The 21,791-nt window shown below is 36.2% G+C and overlaps 1 protein-coding gene across 7 annotated transcripts in view; it reads right to left on the bottom strand.

The window, feature by feature from the left end:
* GREB1 (growth regulating estrogen receptor binding 1) overlaps positions 1-21,791 on the bottom strand; it is a 93,307-nt gene that overhangs the window by 18,764 nt on the left and 52,752 nt on the right. For 2 of the 7 annotated variants that reach the window (XM_035321828.1, XM_035321829.1), the window contains exons 7-22: positions 21,577-21,702; positions 19,519-19,641; positions 18,515-18,652; positions 18,102-18,287; positions 17,314-17,664; positions 16,499-16,627; positions 14,865-14,990; positions 14,201-14,398; positions 13,938-14,118; positions 12,033-12,225; positions 11,298-11,434; positions 9,644-9,983; positions 8,022-8,137; positions 7,112-7,311; positions 5,300-5,389; positions 3,368-3,996 (exon numbers count right to left, since the gene is read on the bottom strand). In XM_035321828.1, the coding sequence (XP_035177719.1) occupies positions 3,368-3,996; positions 5,300-5,389; positions 7,112-7,311; positions 8,022-8,137; positions 9,644-9,983; positions 11,298-11,434; positions 12,033-12,225; positions 13,938-14,118; positions 14,201-14,398; positions 14,865-14,990; positions 16,499-16,627; positions 17,314-17,664; positions 18,102-18,287; positions 18,515-18,652; positions 19,519-19,641; positions 21,577-21,702 (3,263 nt within the window). Of the gene's footprint in view, positions 1-321; positions 528-3,367; positions 3,997-5,299; positions 5,390-7,111; positions 7,312-8,021; positions 8,138-9,643; positions 9,984-11,297; positions 11,435-12,032; positions 12,226-13,937; positions 14,119-14,200; positions 14,399-14,864; positions 14,991-16,447; positions 16,628-17,313; positions 17,665-18,101; positions 18,288-18,514; positions 18,653-19,518; positions 19,642-21,576; positions 21,703-21,791 lie in introns of those variants that run through there. The other 5 variants (XR_004749453.1, XM_035321832.1, XM_035321833.1 and 2 more) reach the window with 5 other exon arrangements.

The following is a 21,791-nucleotide window of genomic DNA, read 5'->3' as shown; positions in this document are numbered from 1 at the left end:
CAAAGACACATTGTGCCCATGGGAGTGAAAAGCTTTCAAAGATTTTTACCACTGAACTGTACTTTCCATAAATATCTATGATAAGCTGAAAACAGTCTAAGAACCAGAGACAGAGAGATTCTAGTCAGAGAAATTGCATGTGTGCCTCCGCATTTATTCATACAAAGGACATTCAAAAGTGCTTTGTATCAGGTCTAACGCTAATTATTTTTTTTAAAATATATATATATATATATATTCCAGACCACTGGAAGTACTTTATTACTCTTACATATTGATAGAAAGTACCAAATGATTTCAGTCTTCCCATTTGGAGAAATATGGCAAAGGGGAAATAATTCCATAAGGCTTTTCTGTTTTAATTTCCGGGCGAGATAGTTCTTCACATACCACAGCAGTGGTTTTCAGACTGTGGTCTGCAAACCAGTAGTGATTCATAGAAAATATGCTGATGGTCCACAGACAGCTGGTCAAATGGTGCTGGCTCTTCTCCTTGTTTCCACTTGCTATGTTCTGCTAAAAGACAGCTAACAAAAGATATATTAAATATTTCCCTAATATTTTTATTACATTAGAAGAATGGCATATAAGCCCATTGTAGTAAGGTTTTAATAAGAGTAGAGGAAATCCAAAATGTATCTAAGTTTTTAGCAAGAACAAAACTTGAAGATCCTCTTTTTCAGGATTTATCTACAGCTTATAATGCAGAAACTGCAAGCATTCAGTAAGCATTCAGTATAACAAATTTGCTTTCAATTTGAACCTACGAAAAAGAAAAACAAAATATTGGAATGATGCAGTGGAAAGTCTACAACATCATTTCATTCCAAAGGATGTACTCAGACCATTGCTTAACTTCTAAGCCCACTGTTTTATTAGTATTTTAATTGATGTCAAGAGGCACATATCAGGATCACAATCAATTGTGTTTGAGAATTTAATCACCTGTTTGGATAGATGAAAAGTAGCCTTATGGCAGAACATTTTGACCAGTCCAGAGGGTAAAATGTCTCTGTGAGAGAAAGGTAAGTGTACTTTACTACTGATTGCCCTGACAGTGAGAATTATAATTTTGGTTCACTAATGTCTAATTTTCTTCCTGTGTTTATTTCATATTTTTTCATTCTAACCAGCAAATTGCTTCCTAACTTGAATTCTAGTAAAGTAATTGCTGTCTAATAAAGAAAATAACTACTTCCTAATTTTTGAAAAAGAACTCGAATACTTTGGCTGAGATGTTATCAATCCTCCAGTAAGTAATGTCTAATAATATTTTTTTTTCATTGAAAAGAATGCCACAGTTTTCTGTTTATCTCTTAGAAGGAAATTCTAATTTCTGTAAATTTTATTATAACTACATCCTAGAATAGATCCTGTATTGTTATACCTTAAACCAGTAAACAGCCAACATACTTTTACATCTCTTTTGGGGGCTTACAGGAGTTTTTAGTACTTTGGGAGGTTAAAATACCGAAGGAAGCAAAGCTGCTTTTTCCTCCCTAGTGAAATGAAGATATACCCCTAAACTGTGAATTGTGACATCAGTGTGTGAATGTGTTCTCTGTGAAACATGTATATTCTTCATAAAGAACTGGAAAATATAAATTAAATATAAATGTGAAGAGTGTCCTTCAGGAACTGATCCAACTCTATGATCTAATAAAAGACTAGGAAATAACCCGCATTGTGCAAACAGCTGGAGAAGGGATGGAATTTCATGTAAAGGAAGGGATATCAAGGGTGAAATTCACTGTTGTACAGAGGGTCTACAGGAGCCATATTCCATATTTGAAAAAAAAATAAAAAAAATAAAAAAAAAAAGTTTCACCTGACAGCAAAAAGTGGTGAATGCCATACTTTGGCAGGGAGCCAATGAATAAGCAAGTTGCCTGTCTCGTTATAATTAGTTAAATTGCATGTATCATACGTGTTAAGCAACAAATCCTTCTTGTGGATGTGTAGTATGCTTTCAGAAGTCTCTGAATGACTCTTCTGAGAACCGCAGGTTTGCATTTGTGACCCCAAACAAAATGCTTTATGATCAAATAAATACTAAAGTGGTATTTACTTACCAGCAAATCTGGATATTTAGGGTGTCTTTGGAAATAGTATCTTTGTGGGTTTTGATGTGTATACATATAAAATTCTATTAAAAGTTGTCACAGCCTGTGTTTTTCTTAGGGATGCAAATTGGCAACCTGTTCCAGAATGTATTCATTTTTGTGCAGCAACTTTATATGACATTTATTTTCTTGATCATGTAATTCCTCAATCTTTGGCAGGCAAACACAGATAATTTAGATCAAAGGAATGGAGAGTAGTGTAAAACTTCTAATCAGACTACTTTCTGGAATCCTTCACACATTACAGTAACATTTGCAGGAAGTTCCAACATGAAAAGCCCATTTATGCTCTTCTTACTTTACTGAACCCTAATTTCAGATGTACAATCATTTAATAAATAGTAACGTATACTTTATTTTTGAAATGGATTGGCAGCGAAGAGTGTTAAATCAGTAACTATCTTTAGATTAATTATTTTGTTTGATGTTAGAATAACAGTAAACATGAATCTTTGCCTTGTTTGATTTATACTTTTTGACTTCTGATGTTCCCAGGATGTCTATATGTTCTCAGTAGGCATGGGACCTCTTTCTAGCTTGGTACTCCTAGCCTGGTACTCCTAGTTCCATTGCTTGGTACTCCAGCAAAACACGAGAGGCACAATATTAACTTTAGCATATAACATGAATTGAACTGAGAGACACCTGGCTCAGAGATTAGAAAATTTAAAAGACAAGGAACGTCTTAGTTCCTTGCATGATTTCCATGCATCTTTTGAAATAAATTTTAAAAATCTGAGTCTGCCACTCATCTCGTAAATACAGCTTTGCTAATGAACAGGCTTTCTTGCATGTGTTATTTACAACAGTTTCTATTTCTGTCTGCCATGTGGAGGAGACAGAGAAATACCTTAATTGCAAACTCTCAACTATCTTTAGATTGATCATAAGAAAGTGGTTTTGTTCAGATCTTTGATTTTTATTCAAAATGTAAATGCTTATTAATCTTTAGCAAACTGAAATGATACATGCAATATATCTTCTGCAAAAACTATATTTTAAAACATTTTAAGGGAGAGAGCCTGACAGAAAATGAACATTGCTCCAACTTCATTGTCTTTGAACTTAGACTAATAAGCAGTAAAGAAAGATTATTTTATTAGAAGGGAGTTAGGAAATAAGGAAATAAAATAAAACATAAGCAACTTACTCTTCACCAAAAATGTCTCAAGTATGAATACTAATGAATACTAATATATTTTTTTCAGAGAATAAAATTAAACAAAATAAATGAATGATAATACTTTGCTCTTATTACACACCTGTGGTGGCCCACTCAGCAGCAGCCTCCTTGGGTGAAAGGTGTCCATTCTGCCCTCATTCCTATTATTGTAGTCCATATGGATTGGCTTGGGCACCGTCCATTGGCGGTAGTATAGAGACTGCTCCGTGCAAGTCATCATCTTACTCATAAGAGGACGAAAAGAACTTGCCCACATAACAGAATGATAAGGCAAGAGGGAAGATGATTTGGGAAGTCCACTGCTGTCCGTAGAGGTAATAATATCATAAACCAGTTTGGGCAGGAAAACTATGGGAGGCTGTTTTGATGCTTTGGTCATGGAGCACTGAGAGGTCTGTAGGATGAAGGAGTTGTGAGTAGGCGCAGAGGAGGAAGAAGAGGAGGAGAAAGGTGAAGAGGATGAGGAGGTGATGGAAATTTGGGCACTTTTTATGTTTTGTTTCGTATCCAGTTGTTCTGTTACCGGTGGTAAGTGTTTGCTGACTGTAGTTTGGGCTCCCTTGTCTACCTTCTGCTTCTGCCTTTCATGGTTGTCTGTAGTTTCTTCAGTGTTGTTGCTTAGGTGGGGGGATTTTGCTGTATCTCCTGCTGTTACGAAAGGAGGTGATGACTCATTGCAGAATGCTGTAACTAAAAGAAAAAATATATTTCAATACAGGGCAACAATGTCATCTAGTCAATGTCATAAACACTGAAAAATCACTTTGACAGGGTGCCTGTCAAGTAATGCAACCTCACCCCTGTTCCTGCTATCTTTCACCTTAATCATACAGGAAGTATTAATAGGACTGGTTTGAACTATCTGTCTCAGTGCAGCAAGCACCTTTCCAAATACTGAAGTGGAAACTGTCAGTGGTTGTCCTGTCCTCCCCTTCCCTCATCCATTCCCCACTTGAGTCAAGAGTTAATCAGATACCATCAACTCTCAAGACCACTATAAAATTACATAAACTGTTGTTTAAAGGAATGCAAGAAAATAAGTACTAACAGGCTCTTACAGAAAAACAAGTACTAACAGCATGACTTTAAAGAAGAAAAACATATTTTGAAATTAAAGTGGTGAGAAAGTTTATAAAAATGTCTTCAAGGTTTTTTTGTTTGTTTGTTTGTTTTGTTTTGTTTTTCCTTTTGTAAAAACCACTGTGCCTGTAGAAAAGAAATCAGGCAAAATATGCATGTCAGCATGGTGAAAACTACAGTTAGATCAAAAAGATTTTATTTTCACTGGAAAACAACATGCATGACATCGCAACTCCTATATAGTTATGGTACAATTAATATTCTGTACTTCACTCAACTCTCCTAATATTACCTGCATAAAAAGCATGCAAAGAAATTTATCAGACAAAAAGCCCTAGTAGTTCTCAACATTACCTCATGCTTTCTATGTCAATTTGCAGATTAAAAAGAAAACAAAGATTAAAAAGTGATCCACCTCTAAAGAAGTTTCCAAACAGTGCAAAATTAATGAGTGAACATTCCAGAGCAAAACCAAAAACAGAAAAACACAAACAAGACTGAGCATGCTTTTTCTCCCACAGATTTTAAAAAGATTTTTTAAAAATGTGAGGCATGTTTTCTTGTTCATAAATTGTTATAGATTCAGTGAACACAGTCAGCCATTTCAGTAGTAACTCAGGATTCATGCCTCAGTGTCCCACATTAAAAAATGATTTTTTAGGTATTCCACCCTATAATCACTTTTCAAGCAAGAAAACATTTTATTTCTTATAGTTTGGAAGTCTGATTTTTAAGTTTGTTTGTTTGTTTGTTTGTTGTTGTTGATTTTTAAGTTGTCTTTATTGACACCATTAAAATAGGCCTTGCCAAAAGTTTAGTGATTTACGATTTTAATTCTTTCTCTAACGAGCTGAATAAAAGGTCTCTTTAATATCCTAACAATAACTTAATAGAGATTATTTTAAGGTCTTACTGGAAGCCTTTGAAGAGAGAGATGAAGATGCAGAGTCATGGGAATGAGATCTTTCTCTTTTCATAGGACTTCTCTTTTCTGAAATAGAACCTGTTTCAGGAATGGTAGCAGGGGAAAGCAAAAACAAAACATGATTTAAGCCTGTAAGAAGTTATGGATATGTTACTGAAGCAGCAAAAAGCACACAAGTTTGTCTGGATTTTGGCCTCATTCTGACACCGTTTACAATGTGGAAAGTATCTGTTCCTGCCATGCAGTTTTGGATCAGCCTGCCGTCTAATCTAACTACACTGAGCTGCAATAGCCTCACGAAATCAGTTCTGCTGCCAGGAGCTGGCAATTTCCAGACGTGTCTCAACCATGTTTTATCTTTCAAACCTATGCCTTACTTTCCTCACAAATTTAGTATCAGGGAAGCCAACTGATGATGACCTCCATTTTGGCAGTACATTATGAAATTACCTCCTACCCCTTACATTACAGCTCTATGGACAAATTACATCTCAGCTTTTGGTAATGACAGTCTATATTTAGAAAGCCACCAAGAATATTTGCTAGAGGTTCATAGCTTAGGCTTCTATGTCAAAATGCTTTTTTCTGTACAATTTTACCATAATAACCAGAGACATAAGCACTGCTAAGTCTATCATCTTAGCTGCTCTGAATTGAGCTCTTGAGGAGCATACCATAGTTAATGGACTAGGAAAACAGCCTTACAACTTAGATACCTAACTTCAGTGCACCCTTGACTCAGATCACATATAGTCTTTTCTTTCTTCAACTAAATGGACAGAGGTATTCATCCCACTTAAAACAGGCTTCTATTGTAGACAGACGGAGTATGACCATAGGTATTTCATTCATACATCAAAAGTATTTGTTTGATTAAAGTAAATATTTCTGTTCTGCTTGTTCTGCTCTCTTTGCTATAAATGAGTAAGAGTTCAATAAATGAACAGTAACAAGGTCTCCTCTTCTGCCTCATTAGTAAAAAGAAAAAAAGAAAAAAAGAAAAAAAAAAGGAAATGAAAGTAAGCAATTTGAGATTTAACTAATTTACAGGAATTAAAATTAATTGTTTTCTGCAATTGCAATGTACTACAAACAGTAAAGAAAAACTGTTAAGAAATTAATGGTATCTCATAACATCCATCAATTCTCACCCAAATAAAAAATCAATTTTCTGGGTAAATCACTGTATGTTTACATATACATAGGTTTTAATTGCTCTCTTAAAAACTGATAAACTTGCCAACTCTACCATTTCCATTTGAATTCATGGACAGCACTCAGGAGTACTCAAGGAGCACTCTGAAGTTGCTACATTCAGTTATTTTTTCTAGCCATGATGTTTAATTCTTTACAAACTAGAGACTATTCAGCTTGACTTTGAACAGTTCCCTTTGGGAGAATTTTCAACACTGTCAGTATCTAAGGATAGGTTAGGCAGGATCAGTGAGAGAGTTTTGGTGGAGGTGTTCCTGCTGCCAACTCACTGTTTCCCAGATGGCAAAGCACAGAGAGGAAAAAAAAAAAAAAAGAGGACAGAACCAATTAGCAGAGAAATAATACCTGCAGAAGCATGACTGTGACAGAATAAAATGCCTCAGCAGCAGCAGTCTCTGGGCAGGAAGCAAGGTGAGCTGAGAGAACAGTGGTTCACTGAGATAAAGCAAAAGTGAGGAGCAGAGGTAACTCAGTAAGGCTAACTCACTGGCTAACCTTTACTGACTAGATATCACACATAAACTTGCCTTTTCTAATACAACTCAATCATTTTACAACTTCTTTTATTATTACTACAAGCAATACCTTCTGTTGCTATTTCTTCATCTTCGTTATCAGTGCTGCTTAGTTTCTCTGGGTCACTTTCTAACACATCATTCACAACTGCTTTCTCTGGGTGAACTTCTGAGCTCACAAAGTATGCTGCCAAACCAAGTTCTTGCTCCAAGGTTGTCCTTACCAAAGAAGATGAATTTATTAAACGTAGGTCACAGTATCTCAGTGATCTGGAGAGAAACAGATGGGGTAATATGAAAACTCACCATAATCTACTTTCTTTCTTTTCCAGATGCAGCTGAAGGGGAATTTTTTTAATCATCTACTTAAACTATGGATGAGATAGAGCACAGTAGATCTTTGGTGCTTAATAGGTTTACCACTATGGTGTGCACAGTTTTATTATTCTTAATCCAGTTAAGCAGATTAACTTAATGTTCAGTGCACTGAACATTAGCATCAGTACAAGAAAAAGGGTATAATTGGGGTTCTAAGCCTAACACACAGAATGGGATTCAATTAAACATACAAAAACATGTAGTGCTATTTTGGTGGCCCCAGGACATCCTGTCTGCCTTCCAGCTTCAACTCCAGAAGGCATGGATCTCTCCACATGTCCTGTAGCACATATGCCAGCATCCTGCAGATGTCTCTTCTACCTTTTGGTGTCTGAAGTAGCTATAGATTTTTTTTTTGACATACCCTTACTCATTCCTATATGGTGGGACAACTCTCATAACACTTATTTGTATCTTTCTATAAGCAGGGGATTATTATTAATAATAAGCTTCTTGTCTTTGTGACATAAAAATGGAAAAAGCAACATCTCAACACTGAAATCTGTTTTATTCTTCCACAAGCATTTAAATAGTTAATTTTTAGACATTTGGAAAGCAATGGACAAAAAAAAATCCACTGAGAAAATACCAGATCTTCTTACCGTGGCAAAGACTCCCCCTGTGGATCCATACCACTAAATATTAATATACAAGGCAAACCCTCCAACTCCAGATAGGTCCGTGGCCTCCAATCCACATCTTCAATTTTCTGCCAGACCTGCATAAGAGATGCTGTTGGACATACTGATATGGCACAGAAAAAAAATACATTTTATCATCCATGATATGAATCAATTTGTACGTAGATGGAAGTTCCACCAAGGTAAGCCACATAGCAGAGCCAATTTCAATATAGGTAGATTTCACAGTTCCTAAAGAGTTTCAGGTAGCAGTCTGACTGTTATAAGCCTGGGGAGATTGGGACAGTATGTTCTGGTCTGAAAAGTCTCCTTGACTCCCATCTGCACAGTGTTGAGGCTAGAGCATACACAGATAGAGTGGATGTAGTGTATGAGACAGTGAAGATGAGGATGAGCTTCGGGGGATAGAAGAAACAGAGACTTGCTTCTTATAGCAGATAAAGTATGGGTGTCTGAGTCCAAGGAGGGAAATGGGTTAGGAATGAAACCTTTTGACCTTAGAGTAATAGCAGGAAGCTGGAAGTGTTGAACACACATATACCACTGTCCTCACTTAATACCCTCTGAAGACTCCTGCTCTTCACCAAAGTTGTCACTTCTCATGGTAACTTCATGAGAAGTTCAATAATTATTGTGATTTGAATGTTTAGCATCAGGCTATAAAGCTTTACTCACATCAGTCAGTACTTTTTGCTGTGAGACTGACCTACATATAAGGAATGCACAGGAGAAGCAACAGCAAAACAATTCAGCGTCTGACATTTGTACATTTAACTCTGTTGTTGCATGTCTGTGAAGACAAGCAGGATGTGATTCAGAATTAACACTAGTTGGTTTTGTTTTTTGTTTGCTTGTTTCAGAAGAAAAATAAAAATAAAAAATAAAAATAAAATAATAAAAAAAAAAGTCATTTAGGCCCTGTATCTCCAATGACTTTGTCTAACATCACATTAGGCATGATACAGATTTTTGCTTTGGTGATCAGATGTTGGTAATCTTATGAAGAGCAAGGAAATATCAGAGGCTTTTGTTACACAGATGACCCAACACTCTAGACCTAAAGCATATAAATGAATCCATGAAACAACACATGGTCCAGAAAATATAAAGCAGATCCTGAGCTGCGAATACCAGGGTGTTGTAGCACCCATAGCTGGCATCACTGATTTGGTGCCCTCATGCCATCTGCTGGTGAGAAGAATAATATAAACCTCAACGGGTCATTGATGAAAATATTTTTAAACTACAATAACTTTGTGAGAAGACAGTGACAATTTTATTTGGCTGTTTTCCCTATTGTTATAAATAAAAGCAGTTCAGGTGTTTGGGAGGGTTACTGCTGGCAACCAAGCTGTAGATATATGAGTTAATATTCAACTGAGTAACCAGAACATAACCAGAGGAAGGAGAGTAAAGGAATCACAGATTATATGACTAAAAGATAAAACTCATCCTCCTTACAGTAGTTTTGAGTTTTACAAGTAAGAACCACACTTCAGCTTACAACCATAACTCTCACCGATAAAGTCTCCCCACCTACCCATCTAATGAAGCTTCCCAGTATATTTCATTCTGCAAGTTACCTTTAGTTGCTCCACAAAGTGCTTCCCTATTGTGATTCCAGAATTAGGATTTCCCAAGATTATTTCAAAGTTATCTTCAAGGGCTAGTCTTTCCCTTACATTATACAGACGTTCATATGCCACTGCAGCCAGCGGGGTACATGGAATTCTCAACACTACCATGAGGCCATGACCACTAGGACATTGTCTTGAAGAGTTTATTAGGTTTTGGGTGATTTCCAGAGTTTCAACTGAGGTGTAATTCTTCATCTGAGAAAGACCACACACTGCCATCATAGCTGCAGAGTAGTGTTGTATGAGGACAAAAGTCCTTATCACTGCACTGTGTAATCTGGGAAACCTGAAATAAATGGCGAATTAAATAGTGAAGTATTAAAGACTAAAGTGAAAAAGCTAATGTTCTCCATAATATAGTAAACTTAGGATTTCCTCCTGTAAAGAATCCTTCATATTTACTGTACAACAGACTCTCACCAAAGTGCAATTTGATAGTTCTTGCAATACATCATTACACAATCAGAACTGATGTTGTCTCTCTATTTCTCAGTACAGATTTAATAAGCAAAGAGTTCAGTAATGTTACATCACTTCAAGTAACCAATACTTTACTGCTGTTACAAAATTTATCACAGAATATTTGCTAATGCACTCAGTAATACCATCAATCAAAATAAAGCCATTTGTCAATGAGAACAGTATTCTTCATGATGTGTTATCCTTAGGTGTTTTTTAATCTTGCTTTCTTACTAAAGCCCTGAACTTGTTTTCAATAGGCTCAATATATAGGCAATGTTCAATGAGCACTCCATGTTTCTGAGCCTAGGTACAGCCTGTCTCAATCCCCACTCTACAGTAGGGAGAGACGTGGATATGTAAGAGCTTCCTCTGCTCTGGTTGTCATAGAAGGGAACCTGAGTGCACAGTACAAAGAGAAACTATGTCTTGCTCAGAAAAGCACCTGATGTGTGTGATCAGATCTCCACAGCACCCAGTAGCAAGCTCCAGAAGTTGTGTGGACATTTTCCGTCAGTTAGCAATATGAATTCACAAGATTCTACTTGTCCTGACTCATTCTTGTCATAGATCCCAAAGAGTTTATCCACAGTTGCATGCATTCGTGTGCAGTGATTCTAGACTTGTTTTGCAAGAACCAAGGAAACTTAACTGTTGGCGTATTTTCAAACTGCGATGATGCTTTGAAGTTTTTTACCACTGATTTAAGTGCACAAAACATAGTGATGTCCTTTTCTTTGTGGTCCACTTAGTCAGTATACACAAATAATACACAACAAAATCAGCTAGGGTCAGCAAGTGATAATACTGGACAAAAGTGAGAATGCATTTGAAATTATTATAATAATATGATAATGTAATTTCGGATTACTGTAATATAGAAGTAGCTACTGGTCCCATCCAAGTACACACATTAAGACAGGCTGAACAATGTGCATGTTCATGGTAAGAGGCAGCCTAGACTAATTAGATTACAGGCCAAACGTAAAAAATATTAAAGAAAATATGAAGAAGTGAAATGCCCTTGTATACACAGTTGATTTGTGGAGCAGCGAGAAAAAAGAAAAAAAGGTTTCTAGCTAGTAACTCAAGACACTAGAAAAATAAAATTTTCTGCATTAAACCAAGGAGTGTACTTTACCTCTTTCCCAAAGCCATGACCATTGCTTCAAAAGAGCTGTCGTACCGAAGCAGTGGAATACTATGGCCAGAAAGAGTGGATTCAATGAATTCTGACAGTCCAAAGTATTTCTTGTTTTCATGGTATAAATCTACACCCTAAAAGAAAGGAAGCAATAACAATTTAAAGCTAGCAATTATTAATGTACTAATGATTAACCATTGGTATCTGGTATATTTGCAATCACATTCTCTAACAAGAATACATACACTCAGATGCAAACAAAAACAAAGAGAGAAAGAAACAGCTATTTTTTTTTTTTTTAAAGGAAAGAAGTTTGATTCCATCTTTTCATTTCTTTCTCTCTCTGCTCTCTCTCCATATGCACGTATATATAGATAGAAGAGTTATGCAGGTAAAATATGCACACATATCAAGAAAATTCATGTATCTACATTTCAGATGTTGATGATTTTCAAATGGTTTCCATTTATGTAGCTCAAAGATTTTTAGCAAAGCTACTACAGTTTATAGGAGATATAAAAGGAATAAAGAAAAAAAGGCAAGAAATGACAAAATAAACAAGAGGAAAAAAAGAACTTGTCACAGGCTAAACAAACAAACAAAATATGCTATGCAAAGTTCATTCTTGTTCACAAAAATCATGGGGCCTCCGAAGTTTTACCAAGTATGTAAATGCATGTGAGCTTTTTTTTATAAAAAGCTCACAAAAGCACCTTAAAGCATCCATCTTACATTGCTGTATGAAGAAGGCCAGTGGATCTCATTGTAAGGGCTGATATGAGTATGCTGAGTCTGGAGCGCATAGGGGAAGGAAGTCACATGGAGTGTCACAATATTTGGCGCCTCTTTCACCTCCCTGCAGTTCAACAGTCTATCAACAAGTCCTGTAGACAGTTCTGTTTGAGGATAAAGGCTATGCATAGCACTGCAAAAAAGAAATCCAAAACTCTCCAAAGTGATTGGAACAAGGGAACATTTGTGTCCATGGGACAGCTTTAACCTGGATGAGAAACTGAAGTTAAACATATACAAAGAATTTAGGACTCCATTCTTTACCCTGCTTTTGTTGTATAGAAGGATGGGAAAAGAAATGCAAATTATTTCAGTGCAGCTGAAAATTTCTGTAAGTCTGGTTAACTCCCTACCTAGCAAATTACCAGTCTCTTACAACCACCAGAATATGAGAGAGAAAGGATGAAAGGAAGCTGACATTATGGCAGTTACAAATAATCACATAGTCTCTACTAAATTTGGCCAGATTGTTAGAACTGCCCCTGAGACAATATAATTCTTGCTTACAAAATAAAGATAGAAAATGACAGGCTGTAAGTCAGTACAACAGAAAGACAGAGGAAAGCTACCTGTGACACAAAATGAAGAGTAGTTATTGTTAGGTCAAATGCCAGTATCATAGGACACCTACAGTCAATTCATTGCTCCAGAATAAGACTTCAGTCCAAATTCATGTTATTTAATTTTTGGCATTTCCTTGCAGGGACCAAGTTACAATCCTAGTCAGTGCAAGCTCCTGTTATCAACACATGGAGATAAGTAATTCCAGGAATTTGTTGTTTCCTCCCAAGACCTATGCCAGCTTTCAGAAATGCCCATGTCTCTCTTGGATCTATGTGGGCAATCCCAGGCAGTTAAACTCCTCTTTTAGGCACCTTACTTAACTGACTTCAGTTAGGGGGCATGAATCCTGCTGTACAGAATAATCACTTCAATATTTGCCACTTACATGTCTTTTAGATAAAAGAAAAAAAAAAATATCAGAGCTTAGTAGCAATACAGGTACATCTCTATCACTAAGGGACGTTATATGTCTTAAGGGCCATGATGTAAGTTCCTAAGATATAGAGAAGTTGAACAGGAAACACTCACATATGCAAAAAATACAGGTTTGATGAAAACACTGGTTCGTAACCAGTCTTGTCATTTCATTCACAAGCAAAATTCAAAAGTTTTTAGTTTCAGAAACACTATGATGTTTGCAAAGTTGGAACATGCTGGTGTTTCTGGAATTCAGCACATTCTCCAACTTCCCCAGTGCCTCAGGAGACACAAAGCAAAAGCAGCCCATCTTCTCAACAGGCAGACTGCTAAGAAGGCAAAGAAACAAGGAGCTATGCAAGTGAACTGACAGGGAACTTTGTAAACATTGGACAGAAATCTCCCTGCTCCCTTGAGACATTTACATGAAATCATGTACATGCAGAAGCATTCAATTCCTACAAAGTCAAAAACATAAGCAGCAGTGTTGGCTCACTAGTCACTGTGGAGGGTGTCTGCACATTCTACAGTCTGGAGGACACTGACAGAGGATAATGAATTTTGTGTACTTTCACAGAAAGCTTTCCTTTGAACAAACGACAACCAGCCAGAAAAACAATAGCCGTGGCTGAAAGAAGATATGAATGGTGAGCAAGGAAAGCTGAAATGTTCCTCTAAGGCATAATATGACAAGCAGAACAAAAATAAGTCGTGAAGAACCTTAAAAGAGAACACATTTATTCAATGCACGGGAAGAGAGAGTTAGCAGAAAAATGCAGAGATGAAGGAAGACATAAATAATAAATCTGATCTTGAGCACTAATGCAAACAATAATATTTTTTCTGAAGTTGCAGTTTTCTTACCTCATTAGATCCCAGTGTGCATGATCGTGGATTAAGACAAACAGCGTGTGTGGATTCTGCATAGAGTTTTGTAAAAAGACTTTGAACTTAATCTGGGCATCTGCATCTAGTTTCATAACATACTGTTCTACTCTCTGCTTTGTAAGATGCTCCTTTTCTAATCCAAGTTCTAATAAAATACCTAAAGAAACGGAACAAACATCAGTGTTTCCATATGCAAATGTTTTTAATGGTTTAACTGTAATTCCAAATAAAATAAGCACCTGAGTGCCAGAGATGAAACAAAGTCTGCTGATAGGTCACTTCAGAGGGTGGAACACAAATCAAGAAATCAATTTTCTCGAAGGAACCCAAATCAAGATTTTGAGTGCTGGAGTCAGCAATTGAGCAAATATGAGACAGCAGTTTCTGAGCCACTGCTAGCTGGAATGGATGAATCTGATGCCGTTCAATCTCATAACCTGGAAAGTGACAAAATTCCATTTAGATATACATGCAAAGTCTAACCTAATGCAAAATCTTAGAGCCTGGCAAAGAATAATTGAGCTATACTTTAAGGTTCTTTGCTTATGAGTCAAAGTTCCAATTTTTGAAAATCTATATGGAACATGAAAAGAAATCTTTCTGCACTGGGGCATTTTGGCCCTGTAAATCCCTTAAATATTGAAGAGCTGAAACTGAACTTGTGCAACAGCATTCTGCTGCCACAGAAGTAAGACTTAGAGCTTCAGGGAGTACAGTATCTGATGGAATGAAGCAAAGCATCCATCAAGTGTAAATCTGCATATCCCAAGAACTAAGTTCCTGATGACCTCAGGACAGAACTCTTCAAGAGCCTAGGACTCTGCCCAGAAGTACCTACCTGCACACCTAATGACCTAGTTTCAAGTACCCAACTCTGTTACCTGATTAGAAGGTACTCCTTACTTGTGCACACAGCTGCTCCAGTTCCATTCAGTGCTGTTGATTTATTCACTGAAGCAGACAGCGATGAAGAGATGTGCCCTTGGTTTTCCTGATAAAACTTCTCCAACAAAAGATCAATGTCACCCTCTATCAAAATGAAAGTACAGTGGTATAAACATCCAGGTTAATAACAGCTGCATTTCATACTGACTTTGTTTTGTAGGTCTTAAAGAGCTTTATATATGCTAGGTAGTTGTCCTGCCCTTAACTTATTGGCTACTTTGTACAGGAATCCTCATCGTTTTCAATTGTATTAATACTAATAAAACGTATATCAGGCCAGGGAATGACAGATCATCTATGCAGACCTCTGCCGAGGACATTTATAGAAGATATCAGAAAACTAGCTCCAAGGCCCTAATCTAAATCAGCAACAACAAAGACTTGAAAGTGACTTAATTTATGTCCTGACCATTGAGCTGCAGTGTTTGCTAATAAGGATTACAAGGTTTTGAAAATCTCGTGCAGAGCATAAACATTATTACATCTTTAACATTTTTGAGAGAAAAAAAAAAAAAATCCCTATAAAGCTGAAAGAGAAATGAGAGTTTTGTAGCCACATACAATGCAGAAGCAAGCAAGGTATGTCTTACTGAACTAAGCACATCAGCAAATACATCCTATTCTATCCAGCAGGGACCCTGCTTACAGATGATAGCTGTGCAGAAAATACTGTGTGCCTGTTGGAGGACTTAGTATTTTCTCAGCAGTTGAAAAGATCTTTGAACATGTCTGCTGCAGAGCTTAGAATGGCAGGGTCTGCCCTGTGAAGTGCAACACAATGGATGTGGGACGTCCTTTTAGGACGTTCATTTACTTGTTCTGCTCAAACAGCAGCAGAAGTGATTCTGAGGACCATACCTTGAAGATGTTAGGAACAGTGACACTGACATAACTACACGATGGTTTTAGGAAAAGGGGTTTCTCTTAAGTGACTAGTCAAAATACCATGACATATCCATAAGTGTTCTTGCCTTCTAAATACAGATATACTGGTGTGATATGCATGGAGAAGGGGACTGTGACATGCCTTTTACACAGACTGCATGCTGCATTTGCTCTAGTTGTGTGATGTAGTTACATTTTCCATGTGGCTGAATCTATTCTTAGATAATCCTGCTTGCAGTAATCCTCAGTATGCTCAGTTAAAAAATGATCCAGTAACCCTCGCTCTCTGAAATTTTCTTTTCTTTCCCAGGCATTATAATCAAGCTCACAGTATGATAAGTTCAAAGGACAAATATTTCCTTCAATGAAATAATTCTTTCTATCATGGTCTAAATGAATTATGTGCTTTTGGCTAAAAAATCTATATCCGTTCACATGGATACAGACTTGTATATTGTATGAATGGATGTGCATACCTAAGTGTAATGCGTTCAGCTACTTACTGGCATATTTTCATGAAACTAAGGCATTTTAGAAACTGACAATTTTGGGAGGAACTTCAATTCAAATGTACTTTCACAACTTTGTCCTGTGTTTTTTATTTATTTCTAATAGTGTCTTGCTAGTGGAACAGTAGTACAGCTATTTTCACTTACTCAAAAAATTCAGGGACTTGGAAACACGCCTGTTTGTAGCATATTATGTACCTGGGCAGAGGGTGCTAAAGAAGGACCCCAGAGTTTCCACTTTCCCTGTGACCAGCTGATAGTTAACTTCTTTTTGGTAGTCTGAAGGAGTAAGCATGCCCTCAGACAGGATTCTTGCCTGATACTTTCCTAAAAGAAAAAAAAAAAAAAAGAAAGAAAAAAAAAAGTCATTTTGAAAGCACTTCAAACTAAAGTAAAAATGTTCCTAGTCATAATAAAAATAGATCCCAGCTAAATGAATCCTCCCCCCATAAAAGTGGCAGAGATCAATATTTTTCTCTCCTACACACAAATATACCATGCATCAGTAAGACAGATTCGTATTTTATAAGTCTATATGTTTCTTTTCCAATTTAGGCCATACTTGTTGACACAGTACACAAAAAGAACATGCAAATAGTCAAAGATATTAATTAATCTTTGTATGGATATTCAGGTAATTTATCAGCATAGCCCTCAACAGGTTGTTGAAGGCAATAAGGTTGAAAGACTGTATTTTAGAAGCTAAAAAAGTGTTTAGGCCTCCACTCACAGTAATATCCCAGTCACACAGAGCAGGAGAGCTTGACACAGTGTGTGTGCTTGTAACTTGCCATAATTTGTAGCAGTGCTGTCTCAGATGCCTTGGTAAGAAAACAGATAATTCATGCAGAATGTGATCACTGGGGAAGAAACCCAATTGTGCTGCTTGATCTTGGGTTCATCAAACCCATTATTTGTTGGTCAATGCTCTGGTTTGCTGGGGCAGCTTACTGAAACTCCTCATCACATTGAATGATTCAGTTTTGCCTGGAGATACACCCTTGGAATCTCACCTGTTATCACAATGCAGGAATCGATGGCTCGATTTCTGCTAGCACATATGATCACCACATAGTTTGTCTTTATTAATTTTCCTTCAATGAGCAGCTTAAACATTTCTGAAAGCCCTTCAGCCAGAGAGTAGCTGCACTCGATGATGTGGACGCTGTCATTACAGGAGCTAGCTGCCAGGCCTGCCAGCCAGGGAAGCTGGGCTGAGGTCACTGGTGCGATCTGGCTGGGCACTTGAGGAAAGGTCTGTGGAATTGCCTGTTGGTACTGCCGGATTTCAGACAGGTGGGATTCCCGCCATGAACGCATGAATATTTGTTCCAGATCTTCAATCAGAGGGACCTGGTCTGAGGCTAAAAAAAAATTAAGAGGAAAATGTTCATATTACAAAAAAAATGAACAAAGCTGTTGAGTTAAAAACATTTGTTTTTCAAAATAAGTATTTTTTAGAGATGGTCTTTCTTCAGATTTATGCAAGCATGCCTACTGACATTGGAAGATGCAAACCTTATCTTTCATTTTGAAGTGTTGTGAGGCTCAAGTAAAACTGTCATAATTGGAGCCTGGCTATTATAAATACTTAAGAGGTTGAGTACTGCCTGAGTCAGCATAATTCTACTTCTAAACCATGGACTGTGTGCAAGAACAATGAATTACAGCTGTTTTACTTTTTATTTTTAATTGCTGAAATCCCAAATTATATGAAAAGATGAAATTTTTATGGTTATATTTCAATTTGTGTCTGGTCTTCAAGAATAACAATTTATTTAGCTTTAGAAAATAACCTTACCTAGCTGAACAAGGTAGTAGACAGTCAGTAAGAGCTGCATTTCCTCTGAAATAGGCTGTATTGTGGATGCACCATATTGTTCATATGCTCTAGACAAAGACTGTGAATTTCTGTAACAGGTGTACAGCAAAGGACTCACTATCACATCATTAATGTTCCCACAGAGATATGGGAAGTTTCCATGACCTGTGAAATGAACAATATTTGTACATATCACATTAATTTCATAATTTTCTGTGTGTGAATTAAATGGTTTTAATAGTAGATATTTAACAAGTGAGAGGTTAAGCAGTATTTGGCAGTAGGATTTATCTTTGCATCTCTTATAAAAAATATATAAGGTTTTGTTGAGTGTTTGTAGTTTTTTGTTTGTTTTTTTTGTTGTTGTTGTTTGTTTGTTTGTTTGTTTTTACCTTTAAAAATAACTGGCTTTGCTTTACAGATTTTCAGCAAGTTGTCAGGAACTGAGACCGGTTCTCCTGAGCCCACCATCGGAGATGAGGCTGGCCCCACCAAAGCAGAATGTGGTAAAGATGATAGGCTTCCTCCATCTAAGATTTTACACATAATATTACTGGAGACAAGTCTAATAATGATTTCCTCAAAAAGAAGTTATTCGGCATTATCTTACATCCACATTTGTTATCAGTGTTACTTAATATTGTAGTTATAACACACATTTCATTAACTGTTACTACAATCCATACTGCTATGCTCACTTTCTTGGAGGATGAATTATATTGTTGTGGCCTTAAACATTGCACATGCATCCAAAGATTTTTAAATATAAGTTTATAAATACTTTTTCAGCTAACAAATGCATGAATATAGAGACATATGATATCAATGCAAAGTAATGATTCATGGCCTTGTATGATATATCTAGTTTTACAGATTCTAAATAGGATTTCTTGCTATACAGAAAAAAATAAGATTCAGCATTTGTTCAATCCTAACTTATTTATGGTAATTTTAATTTAAACAAGAACACATTAAAAGAAAACACTCTGGGGAAAACATTCCAGCTTGTTGCACTGCATGTCACTCTAGTTTTTATCTAGGCCATAGAATCCAAGTAAGTGCCAAGAAGACTGTGACAGATAAGTGAAACAATGGATGATATATTGACCTAACTTACGACACTAACTTTAATTTCTCAAAGGTGTTTAGGTGTCTAAAGATAGATACAGGTGTATGTTGTGGTTTGTTAATAATGACTCAATGATTGGATCCTAATGAGAGTTAAGCCCAGACACATCAAAGAGAAATAAATGGAAATGAAGCACATAAATAATTCTGGTAATGTAGGTATTAAACAAGTTTCAAAACTGTACTGAGAATCTGCATGTTGCTTCTTTTTCCCCTTTATTTTCTGAATAATGAAACGAATATCTACATTACCCTGGTTATAGCTTACCATTTTTAATTCTATTCGGAACTTGTGGGTTGAGCTGCAAGTTCCAAGTTTCAGTAGATGATGGAGATTCTGGTGACCAACCTTTATGGCGCTTTTTTGGAGGCCCTGAATTTGTTAAAGTGCCTGAATAACAGTAATATATCAGAAAAGTATTAGAAGATAATGTATTTGTTTGTGTGCATGACAATTCAATATGTGTCGATAGACTGTATAAGGTACTGTAGTAAACATGGTCAACTCAATGAGCATAATCATTTCTTATGGCTTTTGTTTTCCTTTTCTATCTTCTGCTTAAAAACCTGGATTTTTTTTGGTGTAGAAATCTCTTCATCATCTTGGAGATTTAATCTATTTTATATCAACATTTACTCTGTACTAAGAGTAATGAGGTGTACTAAGAATGCTTATTTGTATTAGTACTTTGAAGTCAACACTATGGACATTTTGCTTCTTTTACTTCTAAATACATGATACTGCATTTTGTGTAACATAATGCTAAATAACGTTTTCAACAGTTTCAGCATAGTATTAACAAAGATTAGAGTTCTTTTTAACAATTTTCTTTTGTCAGGATTTTTATACTTTCTGGTGGATACTGTTTTTGATTTTGACATTCTATACTAACTCCAAGTAAAAGATTTCTGCACTTTCCTCCTATCCACCATTAGCTCCAACACCTCTGTCTGTAAAACCATAACCAACTTTCTCACAGTTTTCCTGGGAGCCCATGATCCATTCTTGAAATTTTTTTCATTACTTTCTTCAGTCTTCTTGGGCACTCCTCCAAACTCCTAGAATGATGAGTTTCCACTAATATCAAGTATTTCTAATTATTGAGAGTTGATATTCCTTCAGAAATTGCTCAGCATCTTGACAGACTGAGTTGTTTCTATTTATACATGTTAATATGTAAAACCCATAACTACTTCACACTTGCAGGTCAATATCTGCTGGCCAAATGGTTAGTCCCATATAGAATTCAAAATGGAGTAAGAACCTGGTATTACATATATATATATATATATAAAATGTTGTTGTTGGGTTTGGTTTTTTTATTTGTTTGTTGCTTTTGCAAAGGATATTAAAATCAAAAGTAAAGCAGAAATCTTCAGATTTAGAATAAGGTTGTTCATTTGCAGAACAGCCTTACGTGCATAAGGATCACTTTGTCCTTTAAACTACTACCATGTGAGGGCAGTATTTAGCCATTTGTTCTAATCATTCTTTCATTTAGCTTCCTGGCATAAGGTTGCGACAAAAGTGTAACTTCAAAGTATTTAGTGTAATACAAAGTACTTTTGAAAATGCCTTATTCCTGCAGGATTATCTCATATGTTGACAAGTGAAGGTAATCCATCTCAATTGAATTGGCAAGATCAGTTTACTGAGAACACGTTGCTGCATGCAAGAAAAAGATCAAGAACATGAATGGGCAGAGTGAAAGAATTTGGCTGAGATACTAGCAGGGCAACTTGGGAAGATTTATTCTAAAACGGAGATATAACATGTTTCTAGGCATAGTAAAGACTAGACAGAACTTCCTTGCTCAAACAAGTCAATGACGTAACATACAGTTTGTGACAGAAAACAACACAAATCATGATAATAATGGTTCAATGAAGAAAAATATTTTGGAGCTACTTGTCAAAGTGGCAAGTACATCCTAAGGTGGACTGCAACACAGAAATTATCTATGCATGGTTACTTATAAAACTGTCTTAATTCCCTGCACGAAACCTGTTAGGTGAGATTCATGTAAACAAATACATTCTTTAAGAACCTAGAATAATAGTCCAGTCTATACTTCTCTAAAATGATATCAACTGTAAGTGCAATGAAAACTTCCAATTAATAATCTGAACTGTAACAAAGCTATGGCTAAAATCATATTAACATTTTTTTCTGAAAATTAACATACAGAAAAAGAAGTGCTATGGTCACGAAAGACTTGGAAGGGAAGAGTAATTTCTATTCATAGAGAAAATTGTGATGATGATATCTATTATACACATGGAATATAGAGTTAAGGGTTGTTAAACAAGAAATCCATATAAATACCTAACACCGATGGTCTTGTCAAAGCGGACAGGTTATTTTTCACCAACTGTTGTTTAGGAGATTCCTTGCCATTATACACTGTGGAGCTGAAAGCTGCTGTTGAAGGAATATGATCTATGCCTGCAGCTGGTAATAAAATAAATGTTATATACAATAAATGTTTCTAGGTCAAGATCCCCAGTTAATATAAATAAATGACCATTGACTTTAACAGA

This window comes from Oxyura jamaicensis, chromosome 3, assembly GCF_011077185.1.
Source record: "Oxyura jamaicensis isolate SHBP4307 breed ruddy duck chromosome 3, BPBGC_Ojam_1.0, whole genome shotgun sequence".
Taxonomy (NCBI): Eukaryota; Metazoa; Chordata; class Aves; order Anseriformes; family Anatidae; genus Oxyura; species Oxyura jamaicensis.
The sequence above is the reverse complement of the archived record's forward strand: the minus strand, read 5'-3'. Positions and strand labels throughout refer to the sequence as shown.